At 36.2% G+C, this 21,542-nt stretch overlaps 1 protein-coding gene across 1 annotated transcript; it reads right to left on the bottom strand.

Moving 5' to 3' along the window:
• Nucleotides 1-48: 48 nt before the first annotated feature.
• LOC144445247 (laminin subunit alpha-1-like) lies at nt 49-20,787 on the bottom strand. Its single transcript, XM_078134790.1, has 17 exons — nt 20,649-20,787; nt 15,324-15,607; nt 11,442-11,744; nt 9,936-10,055; nt 9,037-9,126; nt 8,340-8,457; nt 7,771-7,980; nt 7,088-7,179; nt 6,446-6,601; nt 5,415-5,555; nt 4,802-4,972; nt 3,803-3,904; nt 2,736-2,941; nt 2,104-2,215; nt 1,310-1,423; nt 427-554; nt 49-139 (listed from the first exon to the last, which is right to left on the bottom strand). The coding sequence occupies exons 1-17, from the start codon at nt 20,725-20,727 to the stop codon at nt 49-51; spliced, it is 2,517 nt and encodes an 838-aa protein (XP_077990916.1). The 5' UTR covers nt 20,728-20,787.
• Between the last annotated feature and the right edge of the window lie 755 nt (nt 20,788-21,542).

The following is a 21,542-nucleotide window of genomic DNA, read 5'->3' as shown; positions in this document are numbered from 1 at the left end:
CCTCCTTATATTAGGAACTGTGAAATCTACCAGATGCTTAGATCCCACTTACCTATCACATCTTGGGCCTTCATATCCAATGTCACAGTAATCACATAGAAAACCACCACTGCCATCACTAACACAGGTTGGGCTGAAACTGTAGAACATAGCATAAGGTATGAAGTCTTCATCTTTTTACGGGACTGTAAGGAATGTTGCCATGACTACTTACTGTTGCTATGCTGTAAGTAAAGTTACCATGACTACTTACTTGTTGCTATGCTATAACTAAAGTTACCATGACTACTTACTTGTTGCTATGCTGTAACTGAATTTACCATGACTCCTTATTTATTGCTACACTGTCACTACAATTACCATGACTACATATTGTTAGCTTGCCATTTCAGTCACCTGACTGAAGTCACAAGACTGACTACTTACTTGTTGCTAGGGTCTGTCAGAGGGCACGCACACCGTTGACAGTCAGTTGGTGTTCCTAGAGTGGCATCGCCATAGTAACCATCAGCACACGTTTGACAGTGGTCACCAGCAGTGTTATCTTCACATTGCTAATAACATATAGAAAAGTAGAACTATTACAAAGATGTCATATCATTTAGCATAAGTTCTAACATACTACCTAACCAGAGTGACTATAGAGTTTCAAATCAGATATGTACATGTATTCTGTGAATCTTACTACCAAACCAGAGTGACTATAGAGTTTCAAATCAGATATGTTCATGTATTCTGTGAATCTTACTACCAAACCAGAGTGACTATAGAGTTTCAAATCAGATATGTTCATGTATTCTGTGAATCTTACTACCAAACCAGAGTGACTATAGAGTTTCAAATCAGATATGTTCATATGTTTAGTGAATCTTACTACCAGCCCAGAGTGACTATAAAGTTTCAAATCAGATATGAACATGTATTTAGTGAATCTTACTACCAAACCAGGGTGACAATAGAGTTTCAATTAGGCAGCATGATGAGTTGTTTACATCTAACACTATTTTTGTTGAAAAGTACATAAAACAAAATACAGACACCTATAACATGGAAGCATATAAACAATACATTTTATCTGACTGTGAACACAAATCAACATCACTGTCAGATGAAACAATGAAGATTTCAAAAGAAAACTGTTTGTGTTGACAGTGAGATCAAATGTGTCATTTTATGTGAGTGTGTCAGTACCAGTGTATTTTGTTCATATAATTTATAACCAAAAAAAAAGTTCTTTGAGATTTAAAAAACAAACATTGTCTGGATGATTGAGAACATTCACAGACAAAAAAGTTATAGAATTACTTACAAGACAGTCTCCAGTGATGTCATCACATTCTAAGGCGTGTAAATGACACTGACAGAGTACACATTGTCCGTCATACAAATCACCTCCAACACGACGATATCCATCTATGCAGCCCTACAAAGGTGAAAAAAAACATAGCAATCAGTTTATTCTGATAACACTAGTAATTTGAAGCACAAGCTGAAGTGGTGGGTGTTTTTTTTTTTTACAGTTTTGGGGTGAAATTCTTGCTGTAGATTAGGGTTGCATTATTTAATTCTAGGTTTTTCATGACCTGACAACCATATATGGTATGTCTGTAATCTGACAAAATTTTAACAAATCAATGCCAATCCTTGACATACATACTTATGAATATTCATTGTGCATCTTGTCTGCTAAATTTTGTAAGACCCATCATGCTTTGGTGCATCAGTGAAGTAACAATAGAGCTGAAAAAGTGCTTCAAGTTTGTCTTTCTTATAATGCAAGCGGAAATTACGTGATGTGAAATCAAAGTTTAAGAACATATCCACAGTTCACGAAAATATCTTTATTTCCTGGAGTGACATTCCATACTTGGTGTAAAGGTCAACGTAAGACTGGGATTCATTTGGAGTAAAAACAGATTTCTAGCAGGGCTACTGAAGAAGTTGCTGGTTCTTAACAAAATGATTTTGGGTGTCAGCCCCTATGTGTTATTAACTTACTTAACATGACAATCCAGCATAACCAAGTAGACAGTTACACAGTTCAACTGAGGTCATTAAATTGGATATTCGACCTACACAGGGGTAATTAAGTTATTAACTTACTTGACATGATAATCCAGCATAACCAGGTGGACAATTACACTGTTCAACTGATGTAATTCTGTCTGTGCTGTTGGCATTCAGATCACCATAGTCCAATGCAATATCATATATACTGCAATAGAAAATAATACATTATACGCATATTGCCTGGCTATGAGGTCACTGGTAGATGTATGTTGCCACGAGAGCTGTTGTGTAGCAACTGTTGTGTAGCAACTATTTCCTAATAAAGCAGAAGGCCTTGGGAAATAGTTACTACATAACAGCATCAACGGTAATATGATGTCGACTAGTGCCCAAATAAGGCAAGGCAATACGTGTTTTATAACACATCACATTCTCAGGCACATATTCTCTGCAGACAAAGCAAATTTCTTATAAGACTTCTGTGTTATGTGAATATTGCCCTAGGGAAAAAAGAATGTGAATAGTGCTCCCTATATGCAAATTGAGGTCACTATGGTTCAATAGTCCATACCACATGGTACAATCTAAGCCAATCACTGAAGACTATATGAACAGGATGTGTTATTATTCATAATATTATCAGTCTTTTTCCTTTCACATCTGTGTGTCAAGTGTTGGCTAGCCTGTCTACATATTATCTATGAATGTCATAAACTCAAACTTACGCAGACTCCACTGGTACTGTGTGATATGTAGCCCTGATAAGCAAGGCGTCAAGGTTTTCTAAGATCTTCATAAATTCAACTTGGCTGACAAAGCGGTCCGAGTCTTCATGGAACCAGTTGTCTTCGGCAAACATTACATTAAATGTCTCTGGTCTGTCTGGAAGTACCCATCGACTTGCACGTTGTTTTAGTGTTACACCATTTCCCTGCAATCACAGGAAGTTAATCAACGTAAGTGTCTAAAAATCACAAATCTTGTCTTCTGTATCATTCTACAAACTACTTCCAGATCTATACTAATGTCATATTTGGTGTCAATATAGTGCCAAAACAAGGTAATGTGAAAACAATACACAACATGAATGTACTGCGAGAATGAATAGCCCATTGTAGTACTCCCCTGACGATGCAAGCAAATATTTGGGATTCAATGCCAAGAATTTGTTTGACTCTGTGAGTAGAAATTTCATTACTATGGAAAGTATTATTTTCATGCGGCCCAATTCACACATCTTTAAGTTTCAAACATTAGATCTCCAACTCTCAAATGACATTGACATATTCTGATATTTGGGATAAAAAGCACAATTCAGTTTTTATCTCAAAACAGTAGATTGTGAAAACTAATTACAACCCATAACATCAAAGTACAGCGTTTTCTGTATGTACCACAATCATTTATAGCATCCATATCAAGTATAAAAGTATACTGTTTCATTTGCTAATAGACTACATTAGAAAGGCCACATGCTTGGCTTCTAAATAAACCAACTGAAACAGTATGCTTTTACACTTGATATGAATGCTATAAATAAATGTAACACAGAGGAAGTGTTTTACTTCAGTGTTACTTGTAATATGAATGCTATAAATGAGTGTAGCACATAGAGAAAGTGTTTTACTTCAGTGTTACTTGTTGTATTGTCAAACTTAATATGAGGCTATGGCAGAATATACCAGCAATGTATCAACTATCATTGACTTCATTAAAGTATTACAATCAGTCATTTCACTGTAATGATCATGACCAGGTGTGTCACTTCTAATATGCAAATTTCATGTCTTACCCTGATAATTACATCTGGTGCCAGTAAGGGAGTTGATTGGTTGGCGTCTTGGATGATGTCATATTGAATGGTGTAGCGTAAGAAACTACCATACGATGGCAACTGTGGATGACAAGAATACAGGAGGTTATACATACCAATATACATATCTATGATCACTATGGAAAATATGCTATTGACGAGCTAAGACAGATACAAACTGAAACTCTGTTTGTTGCATGTATACTCACTCACTAAGTATCTAATCAAGATATGATAGTGTAAACACTGAAGGAGGTTGATCTGAAGAATGTGCGGTCACTTGATAGAAACTTGGTGTATCAGAAACACTGTGAGAATAATCAAATCAACCTCTGTTGCTAGTTTATATCAATATGTTACAGTCACAGTTTTAATTTGCATCTGTGTTAGCTTCCCAATACTTGATCTGCCATATGTGTTAAGTTGTCATACATAACTCTAATATCTTTCAATGGAGGACACTGTAATTTTATGGAGGACACTGTAATTTTATGGTGGACACTGTAATTTTATGGCGGACACTGTAATTTTATGGCGGACACTGTAATTTTATGGCGGACACTGTAATTTTATGTCGGACACTGTAATTTTATGGCGGACACTGTAATTTTATGGCGGACACTGTAATTTTATGGCGGACACTAATTTTATGGAGGACACTGTAATTTTATGAAATAATCCTATATTATCACATCTACGTGCTAAAAGTTTACACAAAGCATAAACAACATAAAATTGTATTAATTTCTCAACGAGTAACATTGTACAAAGTTGCTTATCAGTTATCCACTATCAATCTCTTTCAACTAAGGTCAACACTCAATGTATTACATAGAGGACAGTGATACAATCCACAATAGCCATAGCATGGGGTGTATAAACAAATCAAGCCTTCTCTTTGATCAGATATTTATCCCAATTACAACTGCTGACATCAAAGCATTGACAAATGGAGAAAAGGCGAAATGTATGCATTACCTTATTTCCAAGATATTCTTCTGGTGCATACCAATACAGGACATCAGATCCAATCACAGCTAATACATCAGGATGCTGTATAACAAGAGATGAATCTCCAGCCAATGCTACCACATCAATGTACCTATCACCATCAGCATCCCCAACTCTCCAATCATACAGAGACTCAACCTATATTGACAGAAAGAATGAATGAATGAATGAATGAATGAATGAATGAATGAAATTAAATAACCTAACACATATATCATTTTCATGGAATAGTGTCAAACTGAAATACTCTATACATATACAGATTTCATCGACTATCACAACTGCATGATGAAATACTGTATAAACCTCATAGTTAATTCTGCCACAAGAAAATTTTGTGATTTTACAGGGAGTCTTCAACTAGTTCTCAAAGACTAATTTTTACTAATTACTATTGAAGCCCAGTGCATTGTTTATGTACAAGAAGGTATTTTAGTCACTACTTATTTTTGCATTTTTGTTTTCCAGCAAAATAAGCGAAAATTAAGTCTGAAGTGAAAATTTTCCAGATTTACAGAAAACCAAACAAAATGAAAACAAAAGTACATCAAAACAGAAACAAATATTTGTGAACTCATACCGGGCTATTGATGACAGGGGCACTGAAACACACATCAGTTATACCAAAACAGAAACATTCAGAACAGCCGTCGGGATTATTGCCATCAAGGTTGAAATACCCTGGTTTACATGTATCACAGTCACCTCCCTCGGTGTTGCTCTGAAAACAAAATAAATCACAATAACGTCATTTCTTCACATTCTCGTTTCATTAACATGATGTCACACGATTCCAGTGAATGTGATGTGTCGTGCTACAAACTCAGAACATCAGATTGGTGAACAAGTTCACAGTGAACATGTACAAAATGGTTGTGTGGTATTGAATAGTCACATGATATGAAACAACCATTTTGTACAAAATTACCATGTGGTATGAAAGTAAATGAGTGAATGTCTGTTTATCATAACGAATCAACCAACCTACAGTACTTCAGACAATATATTTAGATGTTATTCCCCAATATTTTTCTTCATTCAGCCAAGGAAAATACGAGTGACCTAAGGGGCCTTTGTCACTATGAATCACTAGATCCCTTAGCTCATGAGTATTTTCTGGCTGAATGAATAAAAATATTGGAGAATAACATAATTATAATTTATACCAGTGCCAGTAATATCAAAGAAAGATGGGGGGAAATAATGGTAATTTTGAATGTTTGACTCATATTTCGAACACAGCACAACCAGTTATGTGGACACGCGTAATCGTGACACAGACACATGCTGTTGTGACGTACAATGACCAGAATATATATTCCATATTTTTTGTTCAACTTGGCTCATGCATGGTATAAATGATGTTAGACAGTTGTTGGATACCAGAATGAATGTTCATCATCTCTGGTTCACAGTATCAAATGAAAAAAATCCAACTCAAAGTCTAACATCTTTTGGAAGTAAATCCAAAATTGTCACTTATGTCTCATCACCATTGTCAAAGGTCTATTACATTTTCAAAAAAAAAATTTTCTCCAGCATATGAAAGTTGTTGATCATTGCACATCTGATCACAAATCAACATTGTTGGTATTTGATGGGTTCATTTACCTTACACAAACATGGTGGCTCACAGACGTCATCATTAATACTACCATCATCACTGCAAGGACACTTCTCACAGTTAGGAAATCCTTTGTAACCTCTAGCACAACGATCACACTTGGCTCCATCATAGCCCTCTTTACAGTAACAGTCACCGGGATTCTATCACCATGGAAACAAAACATGTACATATTTAGTCATTAGAACTCAAATGGAAACTCTAGTGTTTGTGTTTTAATTGGTAAAATATATATTATTTTAATTTCATAGACACAATAGGGAACTTGCAATCCAGACTGAGCATGCTCAGATACAAAGGACTATGGGATTATCTGTGGTTATTGGACTACCTAATCTGGAGCTACCGATAAAATAAACCTCCCACAATGATCAGAATGACTATGAATTGATTACTTGTGGTTAAAACAATGTATCAATGTTCTTTACAACATTATTTCATTAGTATTTATTATCATACTTCCCATGATGCAACATTCAACATGGCGGGTTTGCAAGAAATTACTTCAACATTTAGCTGTAAACAAATTCTTTTGTTACACAGTAACCGATAATAGATTTCTGTCTGGCATAAACAAACTTGTTACCATCTTTAAACATGGTTGTCATGGTAACTGATGTTACACTTACCAGGCCTTCATTAATTTGGCTGTCATCTTTAACACAAGCACCCAACGACACACCAGACTCTTCACGAATTCCAAAAGCATTGCAGTTACAGGCTGAAAGATAATTTACAAAATCAACATTGTGGCAGGATAATTTCAACATTTATTCTAGACTTGTAATTTTCTGCTGCTATCCAGCAGTTCTGTTGGAGAAATTTACTGCTATTATTACTACAATTTCAAGATCAAACACAATACATAAACAAACAGGTATTGGTACATGAGAGTGAAAATGTCTCCTCCACCTACAACAGAAACTTAGGGTGGGGGGGGTGACAGAACTCGGGCAAACCCACGTCATTGCCTTTGGCACTATACAACCTGTGGTCGCATTGAAAGCTGACAGCACTACCAGAGGGTCAAACAACTAGAATAATTCAACAATAAACATGTGCAAATAAAAACTTGAATTTTCCAGTATATTTACATGGTTGATATGTAAGCAGGGTGATGCTGAGTTTGACTTTGCCGAACAACTCTGGTTTTCTCCTGCCGATACTCTGGTTTCCTCCTGCTTTTCAACACTACGATACTCGGGTGCTGCTAAGTTGCAACCATTCAACAAATTTATTTGGACGATTAAAATGGATTATTATCAGTTGACAACGTTAAATCAAAGTAGAATGATAAAGACTGTATACTTACGTATGCATGGATCAGGGTCAGTTCTAGCTACATTAGCTGGTCTGTAGTATCTATCAATACACATCTCACAATTGACACCCATAGTGTTGTGTTTACAGTCAATGCATACACCACCACCTTCATAGTCTCCATTGATGTTAAGACTCTCACCGCGGTCGGACACTTCTTGATCAAAGTAACAGTCATCAGTGTGACCGTGACAGTTACAGGCTAGAAAATAAGATATTAATCTTTGGTAATTGAGTCTTTTGGTTTTCTAAGATAGACAAACTATATCTATTGTCACAACATGTTGATACAACAGTGATAAGCTATTGAATGGATGTTGGTTTAATTATAGATGGGCTGTTCTCTGAAAGCCAGTTCCATAAACTTGCAGTGTACTGTTTTACTAAAAACAACTTTGTACAATGTAGATGTACATAGTTCTGTTCTTAACTTACGTTCACAACATTATTAAACTTCTACATATTTATTGCTATATTTTCACTCAGATTTATAAGACTGGTCACAAATGCTTGACAGGTTTATCAAGATAATTATTAATATCGCTATATTCTTTGACTTACGTTCACAGAGATTACTTTCTTCCTGTGTACCAGGTTGCCATGCCTTCTGCTGATAACCAGGGCAACACTGCTGACACTGGTCACCACAAGTGTTGTGTTCACATTCACATCTCAATGCCTAAACACAAAATAATACATCAGAAATATTGAATTTCATAACTTTTATTTACCATGGAACGAAATCATTTGGATTAGGCAAGACAAGTTAATGAAATTACATAGATACATCCATAGTTTTAACTTGTAAGTTATGTATGTTCCAGTATCATGTGTGTGCGATAACAAAGTTGTTTTCCCACACAGTTTTGTTTTGCTGTTTTAACTTGAAAATGTTCTCTCTGAAGAACTCATCAATATAATACATACATACATAGACACACACAGAGAGACAGACAGACAGACAGACAGACATACAGACAGACAGACAGACAGACAGACAGACAGACAGACAGACACATACACACACACAATACACAACAACAACAACAACAACAACAACACACACAACAACAACAACAACAACACACACACACACACACACACACACACACACACACACACACACACACACATATATATATACATAAATATCCCCCTCTAGTCATGTTCACAAAAGCCCATTGTCTGTATTTTCTAGTAACAAAATTAAAGGCAATACAAGAGAATGTGAAAACCCAAAACAGAAAATTTCACTCACCAAGGTGACCGGATCCTGTGGACAAATTCTGGCATGACCAAAACAGATACATTGACCTCCAACAGAGATATCCTTGATGGAGTAGTAGTACTGCAGACAAAACCATACAATGGCATATGCAGGTAAGAACTGGTATTAACACATGAAAACCTCCCATTTCTTTCACCTTTCTACCCTATTTCTTCATAATGGACTGTTCCAAACACTGACATCATACTAGGCTATCAAAATCACATAGGCAATGGAAGTAATTTGGGAATCTAATTTCCTGAGGATGCTACACTTCCATGGCAGCTGCACAGTAAACTGCCTAACTTTACTCAGCTGATGGGATGTCGTCAGTCTTGCCTAACTGCACTAGAATTATCTATTTGCCTAACTCAACTATGCTAGATGTACAACTTGTATCTAATATCATATGTAATACCTTTGGTAATACCAACTGGTAAATGTAATCAACAAGTATTACTTAAATAAATCATTTTATTTCAGTTCATTATACAGAAAACAGTTCAAGCGTTTCTTTCTTGTTCTCATGGGTTACCTTTCACCGAATTATTTCTGCTTTTTGTAAACTCATATTGAATACTATATAGTGAGTTCGGTTGATAGCCTTGTGGTAACTTATATATACATAACTTATTCAACTTTGAAATCTTGTAAAGAAATCCTACTGCACTTGATATGTGTTCAGTCACTTTAGGGATTTCCTGCAAGGGTTTATGGGAAAAGCTCTGATGATGACATCACATTTACATCTCTTCATCTCGACACTTTCTGTATTTATCAGGACGACTTCTTTAAAGTTTGCAAAGTAACAAGCTATGTTTCAGAATTATATATAGCTATGTCTGAATTATAAATACAACATATATATATATAATCAAAAATCAACTTACTCTTCTGGTCACCAATGGATCAATAAAACCGGGTTCATTTGAGGTCAGGGTCATCAAATCGGCATTCAAAGTACGAACACGTTGGAATCGCAGACGAATAAAACGAGCAGATGTGAATTCCTGAAAATTCAAAATATTCATTAAATATATTAATCTTGATTATGTATATAAAAATAATCATTTCAAATATCATAAGACTCAAACAGGAGCACAAAATCAAAAGAACAGTTACCAAACGAAAAGTAGATTTGAATTTATTGGGCCATATTTTTTTTCTGAGGAACATGTTAAAGTAGTTAGAAAGTGGTTTATATGACCTGAGTGTAAGATTTATTGTCACTGGTTGCACTCAATAGTTTAGTGTTAAGATTCAAATAATAAATTAGAGATACGGTGAAGAGATACAGTTGTTGGAAAGGTTAAAGTTGATAGATGGAGGGTATACACAAGTCATAATATATATAACCTATCGACACTCAACAACCACACTTGACTAAAAACAAATGCCAGATTTCAATTCCACCGTAACTTAAAGCTTTCCTGAAATCAGTTTAAGTGAAGTCATGATGGGCGAGTGGTTAACGTGGCCGGCTTGGAATCTGCAGGTTGCAGGTTCGAGCCTCATGGAATGCCGTTTGTTACTAAATGGCTAAAGTCTGTGGGCAAGATTTCAACCACGATTGTGCCTCAGTCCACCCAGCTGTATAATTGGTGACCTTGTAGGATGTAAGTTGCAATGTGAATGCTTTATGCGCTTATAGAGGCTGCAATGGACTGTATGCTCCCCAGTGAGTTCAGGAAGTATAAAGGACCGTTGTGCTGCCATTGATCAATGCCAAGGGTAATAATTGTGAGCACCTTGAGTTCTTAGGAGGAAAGACCCATTATAAATTCGCATTATTTATTAGTAGTATTATTATATTATTAACGGCACAGTTTAGATTAGCATTAAAATTTAGGTGTGAAAAACAGTTGTCTGACAGAGTTACAGAAAACGTTTGTCCAGCAGGCAGCGGTACAAAAAGATCTAGCAGGCAGCCATATCAATAAAGGGTACAAAAACATCAGCGAATGTCATTATAAAAATTTTTGATGATGACAGCAGTAGTGTACAAAATTTTGATGACATCATACAAAATTTTGATACTCCCTTACAAAACTATGATGGCAGTATCATACAAAATTTTGATGACATCAAAACTTTTGATGGCGGCATCGTACAAAATTCTTGATGGTGGCAGCACCATACAAAACTATGATGGCAGTATCATACAAAATTTTGATGACATCAAAACTTTTGATGGCGGCATCGTACAAAACTCTCGATGATGGCAGCACCATACAAAACTATGATGGCAGTATCATACAAAATTTTGATGACATCAAAACTTTTGATGGCGGCATCGTACAAAATTCTTGATGGTGGCAGCATTGTACAAAACAGTTGATTTTGGCAGCATCGTACAAAACTTTGTGATGATTGCGACATCGTTATTTGATACTTACCATTAAGGTAGCACTAGGGTTGAGAACACTTGGACGTCCGTTAACCAACGACGTATGAATTTCACCATTCTTCAGTGGATTCAGTTTGGAATAGAACGAAGTACAGATGACATCGTCGTCACTTTTGTAACGAGGATTGCCAATGGTTGGTTGAATTTTGTACAAACTGACACACTCTGAATCAGAAATAGCGTAATATTGCCAGGGGTGAAAGGTCACACCGTCGATAGATTTCTCCAAAATCCAGTTACCAGGACGAGGTGAGTTGGCTGCTTTCACTATCACATAGGCTACTTGGAATATCTGAAATTCAGTAAATAATCATATATTATTAAAGAACTAATTTGGATTACAGATGTAGGATTGAAATTAAGACTTGAAAAAGTTTTCTGTAGGGCCTAAAAAAAATTGTGTGGTTCCAATTACGCTCAATTTTAGAATAGGTAGGGTAGGTAGATTTTTATTTTCTATTTTTTTATTTATTTTGTTTACATGTGTGAATGTCTAGTTCAGGTAGTTATGTTTCCCATTGTTTTCCATTATGGTCTCTGTGTTATTGGTTTCTTCCCACCAGATATACATCCATTACAAATTGGAAGAACGGTTTTATATGGTCTTTTTAAGTTGATGTCAGTTTCCACATCCACTATTCTCGCAAGACTTCACAATCTTCCTGATTTTATTATTTTTTCTTGAATAAAGGTTCACTCCCAGTTTCACAGACTTTACTTAATAGCATACCACCACGGTGTAAACCCTATACTTTCCGGTGTGACATTGATACACATATAGTACAGAATGCCTTGCATTGACTGGACCGTTTCCTTACACTCACTCTCTGCTATCAGTTGTAGTGGTATTTGTACAATGTGTATGGTTCCACCCTGGCATACCAATCACTTTATTACATGTGCTATATATTACACTGTAGTCAAGAAGGTCGGGTGAAGAAAGCATGGGGTTGATGTGTTATACTAACAATAACTGTCAGTGACACATTACAGACTTTGTGTAACAAAAGAGTGAATGAAGACAATGTGGTGAAATGAGACCACAGGTTGAAATGTGTTGGAAGTCAAAACATCGGTTGAAAGTAATGAAAACCATTGGTTGAAATGTGTTGAATTCAAAACAACGGTTGAAAGTAATGAAAATCATTGGTTGAAATGTGTTGAATTCAAAATATCAGTTGAAATGTAGTGAAATGACATCACCAATTGAAATGTGTTGAATTCAAACAATTGGTTGAAATGTGTTAACTTCAGACCATCGATTAAAAATCAATCAAATCTTTGGTTGAAATTAATCAAATCATTGAATGAAATTAATCAAATCATCGAATGAAATTAATCAAATCATTGGTCCCCATTCAAATCAAATCATTTGGTTGAATATCCAACATTCTCTAGTATAGAATTGTACTTTTGCTATAATTTATATCAGATTCAGTGACTGTTATGTCGTTGTCTGGTGAATTTGTTATCTGACTTAACCAGAGGTGGTGGCCTTCCTCTATCTCTAAAGCACTTAATACTCCAAATCAAGTAGATTTGAAATAGTAAGACCAGACAAGTCTATGGACTACAATCATTATGATCTGACTTAGTTTGCAGTTAAATTCTGAAATAAATGTACTATCTTCATAATTTACAGTTGCCAAAATGTTGTAATTTTTATTGTTCTTTGGCTGTCACAATTTTTTTTGCTAGAGTCTTCCCTTCATAGCATTGGAGAGGAAGGTGGAGGGGGAGTGATCATATAGACATTCTTATTGTTACAATAACTTTTACTGACATAGACTAAACAGTGATAACGATTTCCCCTTGCAGCAAAGCAGGAGAAGGACTCATTTATCCAACAAGCCCATTAAATCTGATCATGATTATGAAGAAATTCTAGCAGATTGACCTTGGACTGAGATAGACTAAATATTGATAACATTCCCCCTGGTAGAATTCTTTGCATCTGACATCATTAAAAGTGTACATTAGTCAAGTCTGTTTTGTTCATGGCCTCCCTAACAATAATGTTTCATTACACTACAATTTGTACAAATGTACATGTGTGTTATTAAAGGCCAGTTTGAATTAGAATTAAAATCTCGGTATATTATTTGGCAGAGCTATTGAAAAAAATTTGTTCAGAATGAAACACTGATCCTATGTAATCATTAAGGCTCAATTGAATAGATAAAACTAATGTGAGAACCTGGGATTGAAACCTGGGCCTTTAAAAGCCTAGTTTGCATTAGGATTAAAATCTAGTCGTAAAGAATAAGTTTTCTGGCAGAGCTATAGAAAAGGCTGGTCCAGTGAAAAAGTATGTCATCCTTAAGAAACCTGGGATTGAAACCTTGGCCTTTAAGGTTGGTATGTACATACAATCTAAGGTTCTCATCATTTCACTGTGGTGGTTTCCACATTAAAATTATGGCACAATCAGTGTTTTTAATTATGGTGCCATGAGCAGCAAGAAGGTAAAAATCTACCACGGTTCCCTAGTAATTTTGCCATGATTCCTTCCCAAATAAATTACAGTAGATCAGTGTTTTTGCTAAGGTTCGGGAACCCCAGTAACAGAAAGGGAGAAAGAGGTAAAACTAGCAGTGTTTCCCCCACAGAATTTATCATAATTTTGATAGGGAATCCTGGTAAAATGACATGGGAACCCCGGTAGATTGTACCTACTTACCGCTGTAAAACACTGTAGATTGTATGGGAAACTTTTACCCCTTTCCCACTTTCTGTTACCAGGGTTACCCAACCTTAGCAAAAAACACCAACAATGTATAATTTCTCTAATTGTTACCAGGTTTTCCTCACCTTGCAAAGATGTGGTCTGCAGTATTTGTACTTTCCGTTGGTGTTATCTTACAAAAATAGCCTTGAATGTGACCTAGATGGCTACTATAAAATCTTGTATATATATATACAATATAACCTTCAAAGGGAGGTTGTGTTTAATTAGATTACAGTCTATATATGATTCATCAGTTTTCTTGTTGGTCTAAATCAATGAACAGTACTGACTAAAAATTAAACTTTATATTCAGGACAACTGGACTCTTGTTACACTGTTGACATTTGTTCGTGCCTTTTTTTGCTACATTTTATCTAAAACTAAAGTCGTCGCCTCGCTCCGATCCGGGGCAACACTATAACCGCCTACTGATAGCATGATAGCACAAGCTCATGTCTCCGGCACTCATTGTTGCTATCAGTATGCGGTTATAGTATTGCTCCGGATCGCAGCGAGGTGGCAACTTTAGTTTAAGATAAAACGTACCAAAAAAGGCATGAATGACTGTCGACAGTTAATCTAGACTCTTGTTTGAGATAATTGGATTCAATTTTTAACTGATAGGAAAGTTTTCGGTCACAGTACAGCTCAAGAACTACTTTTCCACTGGGCTGTCATTGGGCTGTCATTGGGCTAGCCCAGTGCTGCTATCACTGTACTGGCTTTAAAACATCATCTAGCAATTCATGGTACTGGCAATAGCATTTTACATCATACAAAAGGGTGAAACTAGAACAAGAAGGTTGACTTATTCTCACACACCTATAATAAATGCATGTGTGTAGCATCCTGGGCAGAAGTCATGCTGTCGACCAAAAATATTACATGACTTTCTTTTTATGATGTGTATATGTGGTCAGCTAATAATTTCAGACACTTGAGAATTTGAGTTAACACCTTCACATGCCTTTACATATAGGTTAGAAAAATGTTAACATCAACTATGAAACCAGGCTGGCAAATTGGTAAGGAATTCCTGAGATGTACTTTAGAGCAAGTGGGCTTTCCTGAGGGACTTTCGTTTTCCCTTCTTCCCCCCCCCCCCCCCCTCCTTTTTTTTAATTAAGCAAGTTTTCATCTCACCTGTTGTAAATCAAGTGTTATTGTCACAAAGTGGTAATTCATTCCATTAGCAATAGAAGGACTCTGCCACCAGCTATTGGTACCGTCGATAGCGTTCTCCACGGGATGTTGTTCACGTGGATCTAAACTAAAAGCATCACAGACTCTACATTGTGGATTTGGTGCAGGTTTTCCGGGTACATGTTCTACCAACTTACAGAATGTTTCGGGTCCATTTTCACCACAGGTTGCATTGGCTACAATTCTAGAATTAGCGGCCAAGTTGAAGATGACAGGGAATAAACCTGTATAATAATAATAACAATAATAATATCATAAATATAATGTTAGTTTTTATATAATGCTTCCAATAATCCTGAAATAATTATTATCCCTGGCATGAACCTATAGTGGCACATTTGGCGATTACATTACAAATAACAGCGGCATGGCTTGAACCAGCAACTTCCAGATTTCAGCCACCCGAACCATTCAACCATGATGCCACCATAAATGACACGAAATACCAATCAATCTATTTTATCAATGAAAGAGGCGTAGTGACAGTATTAAAGACACCATTGACTTGAATAGGGCTAAACAACTTTATCAACCGTGTTATTGTGTACTTTCAGAAGACATTTCTATAGTGTAGTAAAAGTACAGTAAGAGTCTACATCACAAGTAACAATGAGAATCACCTTAACAATAGTTTATATACATGTCAATCTATTACTATTAGGTCAACCTGGACTTTTCTATGGATTCCTCTTTTAATTCGCATTCAATGTATAAAATACAAGTATGGCTATAATGATATCCGAATTTTACAAGATTAACTGCCATGTAGTCGGTAAGATATGACATCCACACCACACTATCAGCTACCACTCACATCTGTACTACTAGTCTGTAAGATATGACATTCACACCACACTATCAGCTACCACTCACATCTGTACTACTAGTCTGTAAGATATGACATCCATACCATGCTATCAGCTACCACTCACATCTGTACTACTAGTCTGTAAGATATGACATTCACACCATGCTATCAGCTACCACTCACATCTGTACTACTAGTCTGTAAGATATGACATCCATACCATGCTATCAGCTACCACTCACATCTGTACTACTAGTCTGTAAGATATGACATTCACACCACGCTATCAGCTACCACTCACATCTGTACTACTAGTCTGTAAGATATGACATCCATACCATGCTATCAGCTACCACTCACATCTGTACTACTAGTCTGTAAGATATGACATCCATACCATGCTATCAGCTACCACTCACATCTGTACTACTAGTCTGTAAGATATGACATTCACACCACGCTATCAGCTACCACTCACATCTGTACTACTAGTCTGTAAGATATGACATCCATACCATGCTATCAGCTACCACTCACATCTGTACTACTAGTCTGTAAGATATGACATTCACACCACGCTATCAGCTACCACTCACATCTGTACTACTAGTCTGTAAGATATGACATTCACACCACGCTATCAGCTACCACTCACATCTGTACTACTAGTCTGTAAGATATGACATTCACACCACGCTATTAGCTACCACTCACATCTGTACTACTAGTTTGTAACATGTGACATTCATACCACACTATCAGCTACCACTCACATCTGTACTACTAGTCTGTAAGATATGACATTCATACCATGCTATCAGCTACCACTCACATCTGTACTACTAGTCTGTAAGATATGACATTCACACCACGCTATTAGCTACCACTCACATCTGTACTACTAGTTTGTAACATGTGACATTCATACCACACTATCAGCTACCACTCACATCTGTACTACTAGTCTGTAAGATACGACATTCACACCACGCTATTAGCTACCACTCACATCTGTACTACTAGTTTGTAACATGTGACATTCATACCACGCTATCAGCTACCACTCACATCTGTACTACTAGTCTGTAAGATATGACATTCACACCACGCTATTAGCTACCACTCACATCTGTACTACTAGTTTGTAACATGTGACATTCATACCACACTATCAGCTACCACTCACATCTGTACATGTACTACTAGTCTGTAAGATATGACATCCACAACACGCTATCAGCTACCACTCACATCTGTACAACTAGTTTGTAACATACGAGTGTGAAGTTCATGCCACATTACAGCTACCAGTACCACGGTCGGCAGTTGTAATTTGTCCTACTTTTGAATTGGGAGCAACATCACACTCAGAACTTTTAAGAATTTTTTATCTATTTGTTTTAAATGTACATGTATCTATAGTTATTTGTATAAGCTTTTTTAAACAGCTGTTTCACATTTCAAGTTGTCACATTTGATGTCGTAAAATTTATGGTTTCTCCATGCATTCATCAAGTAGTTAACAAAAAAAATATCACTCCCAAATTAGAGTGAGTCATATTTTAATAATATTCTTTCTTGCGCATAATCTCTTCTTCTAGTTATCAATTACTTCATTCACATTTCAAATTTCAGAGATGACTCCTATTTTTTTTTATCACATACACTTTCTTTATTTTCAGTTTATATAGTTATACATACTGAATATACAGTACAGATCTGCAGTCAAACTCTACATTTCAAGTTGGTAGACACCTCACTGTCAAAACTTAATTTTTTCATGCATTTTTTTGTTCATGTATTTTCCTTTTCTTTGTACATATACTTATAAAAGAATAGCTGCCATGAATTGTATCTATAAGGGAATGAAATCAAATGTATTTATTTCTACTTGAGATATTGTAAAATGGAGTAGGTAATGTGATATAACAGCTGTTCTTGCCTTTGTAACACTTATACAGTCTAGTCAGAAGTCAGAGAAGGAGCTCTTGAAACAAACTTTACTTTTACTAACTACTTATAGACACACCCTCTAAAGATTGCAAGTTGATACTTTTAATGGTTGAAATTCTACCTTGACCCCTTAACCTTGACTTATGGATCCTTGGACCAGGGTTACTGTTAGAAGTTATAGAACACCAGGCTACAAGTTTATTTACAAACTGAGAGAGACCTTGATAACATGTGCCACCAATGACAGCCCTTGATACATAAACAACACATGTTCCATTGGAATGTGTGCTATGAATGCCACAATGTAGCATTGGCTCCTTGCTACAAGTTGACCTAAATCTTGTTATAAAATACTTGGTTTTATTGCTCTAGTGACCTCAATACTGCACCCTGCTTAATTCGATCATAAGGGACCAAATATTTATTCTTGCAAATTGGTTGGGTTATTTCTGCACGAAATACTCATGGGGAATGGGGTTGAGGTTTGTGAAATCTTTGATACCAACTTCTCCCATTGTCTTTAGTACACGCAAGCAACTAAATTTTGTACCTGAATGACGTTAAAACGTATACACCATAATGTGCTGGTTACTTTATCCACCCCCCACCCCCAAAATAAAAGAGAATTGTTTCTGGTCAGCGCAGGCATCGACCTCCTGTCGGTCTTTTTGTATGTGTTTGTCTAGCCCATGCAGTCTGCAGATCCGTTGGGAAACACAAAAATAACCCTCCCTTCTGCAGTGAAGACAACTGCAGAGCCAATCATGAACAAGCAAATGATATCTTTCCCACATACACACTTGCTCTACAGTACTAAATAAAATGAACGGTAACTGTCATAAATAGTAGATTGAATAACAGGTTTGAGAATTGTATTTTAAAAAAGCACACTGTCACACCATTTTAGACAAACTGTCCTGACCAGAAACAATTCTTTTTTTTGCTTGGCCCAAAATGTGTATTTGCAAAGATATTGAATTTGAGCAGATCTACCGATTATGTTATGCTCAAAATGCACACTTCTTCAAATCTTCTAAATTTTTTTTTTTAATCTTTTGTTTTTGTCAATTTATGAAGGACCAAATTTCTTTTTTTTATTAAAAGATTCTAATCTCAGACATTTTACTGTAATGACATTATTTTGAGGGAGTGTATGTCTAGCAATTATTCCTTTCATTGCATGTGGTAGTCACTATAAATGGAGTCATTCTAAGTACTAGTATCTGCTAATGTCTAATTAGTAATGCAAATAATCCATTGTCTTAATAAATGAAAGCAATGGAAGTAACTTATAAATATTTCATACTGAGTTAATGTTGTATAATGCTGACTGGAAACTAACTCTTCCTGTAAATTTACACTTGGCCTCAAGAACATCCAATCATGGAAGTACCACTCATGGTGATACTTCAAAAAAAAATCATTTAAAAACACACCTAGTATTTCTAAAATTGTACAAAATATCTAACGTACATATCACATGTACAGCCATACTGTGATATACAAGAACTATAGTCTATACAAGAACATCTCTGCAGCCTCTGCACAATTTGAACATACACTTTTATAATCAAGCCATTATATAGACATCCGGGCAAAAAGAGAGCAACATATTGCAACACGAGGCATGAATTTTTCGAGAAATTTTATTTCAGTCTTTGCAAAGTCTTTTCAAAAATTCGATTAAGTTTATATTTTGTTGCCTCTGTTTTGTTGCCCTCCTTCTATTTGCAAAAAAGTTGGGAAAAGGGGGCGAATTTTACTTCCAATTTCTTCAAAACTTTTATGGCTAGTTTCATTCATTATTCTCTGATGTCACAGCGTTCATTATCAACCCAGGATGGATGCATGGAAAATAAAGAGACCTTGAAATACATTACCATAATCCGTAATTTGGTTCATTCACTCTAACAAAAGTTTCTATATTGTCACGTCATGTTAGGTAAGTAATGGCATGGTATGTGTAAACACACCAAATAACACTAATGGCGTGTCATGCACTGTCACAACAGTACAGGTTTTGTCAGCATTCGAACTATTACGGATCTTGTGCAATTTTTTAATAACACATAATTTGGTAACTATAATCACATAAACTCTGATGGTGATCGGTCGGCCAGGTGCATTGACTTGTAAAAAGTCCCCTCTTTTACAAGTAAAATTAGACGGCAACACAATGTTACGTAAATTCATTGACAGATTAACTTACAAAATCAATAGCAATAGCTTCTGCAGCCATATTCAACTTCCCTAGTCACTATCGAACCTTCCCGCTAGCTAGCTATCTACACTTCAGCGCACTTGTGGCGAACTCAAAAAGTTTATCTGTCATTTATACATGTGTTTAAGTGTCCATAAAGAAACAACATTTAGTCTCCAATTACACTACACGGTGACTTTTGCTCGGTAGCGTTGTTTCTTTTATTCGCTACCAGTTCTAGACAAAGACGCACCGCCGGGGACTCGCCCAAACTATCTGACCTCTGAGAAAAGTGAACACTTACCGCCGTCTCTGCTTTGGGACGAAACTCCCTCGAAAAGACAGAGCGTTAGTAATAACAACACCACCACCTGGTGCTGCATCTTTCCGTATTGCTGCTGCCTGTTGATGTACCAGTAAATCACAAATAAGGATTAATTTTCTAGCGACTTTCTTCACTCCTGTTCTTCCCCGATAACTTCGCTTGCTTGCTTTCCTACTCGACTTCACGCTTGATTGAATTACAGTTTGATCTCTTGCCCAGGGGGTTTTGACCCCCTAACTCGACGCGTTCAATATCAAGTCGGAAAGCAGCGAGACGCCGCGCCCTCTTTCAGTTCACAAAGGCGAGACGGAAACTCACCATCCGCCAGGCTCATTACATGTGTGTCTGGTCGCCGCGAATCATACGAATAGGAAAGCCAAAATTACATGCATGTGTATTGTGTCTACATTGTTTAATATGATATACCAAAATTTTAACAAGATAAAAGACGCTTACAGGAATAAAAAACACACGCGGTACAACTCAGACCCCGAAAATTTATATAGTTTTAATAACACTGTTAACAGACCATGAAAGTATCACGTCGCTTATACTTGGTAGACGATAAACCCACCCTTCATGAAATTCCAATATCTCACTGCAGTAAAGTAAGATATGTAAAAATTTCGTATCGAAAATATTCAATAATATATCAAACATTACAATAAATTCTTTCTTTCCGCCCAATTCTACAATAATTGAGGAATTCTAGCCATATCCTTGATACAAAGTCACTGACACCACATCAGAGTTTCAGAATTTGTACAACCTATCGTCGACCTGTGAAATGCACCGTGAAATGTTCAGGTAATTCAATAGACATGTAAATAGACACGACGGCGTGTAAGTGGTTTTAATAGACCGTACAACTCA

This window comes from Glandiceps talaboti, chromosome 14 (genome assembly GCF_964340395.1).
Source record: "Glandiceps talaboti chromosome 14, keGlaTala1.1, whole genome shotgun sequence".
NCBI classification, from domain to species: domain Eukaryota; kingdom Metazoa; phylum Hemichordata; class Enteropneusta; family Spengelidae; genus Glandiceps; species Glandiceps talaboti.
This window is presented reverse-complemented; position numbering and strand designations above follow the sequence as displayed.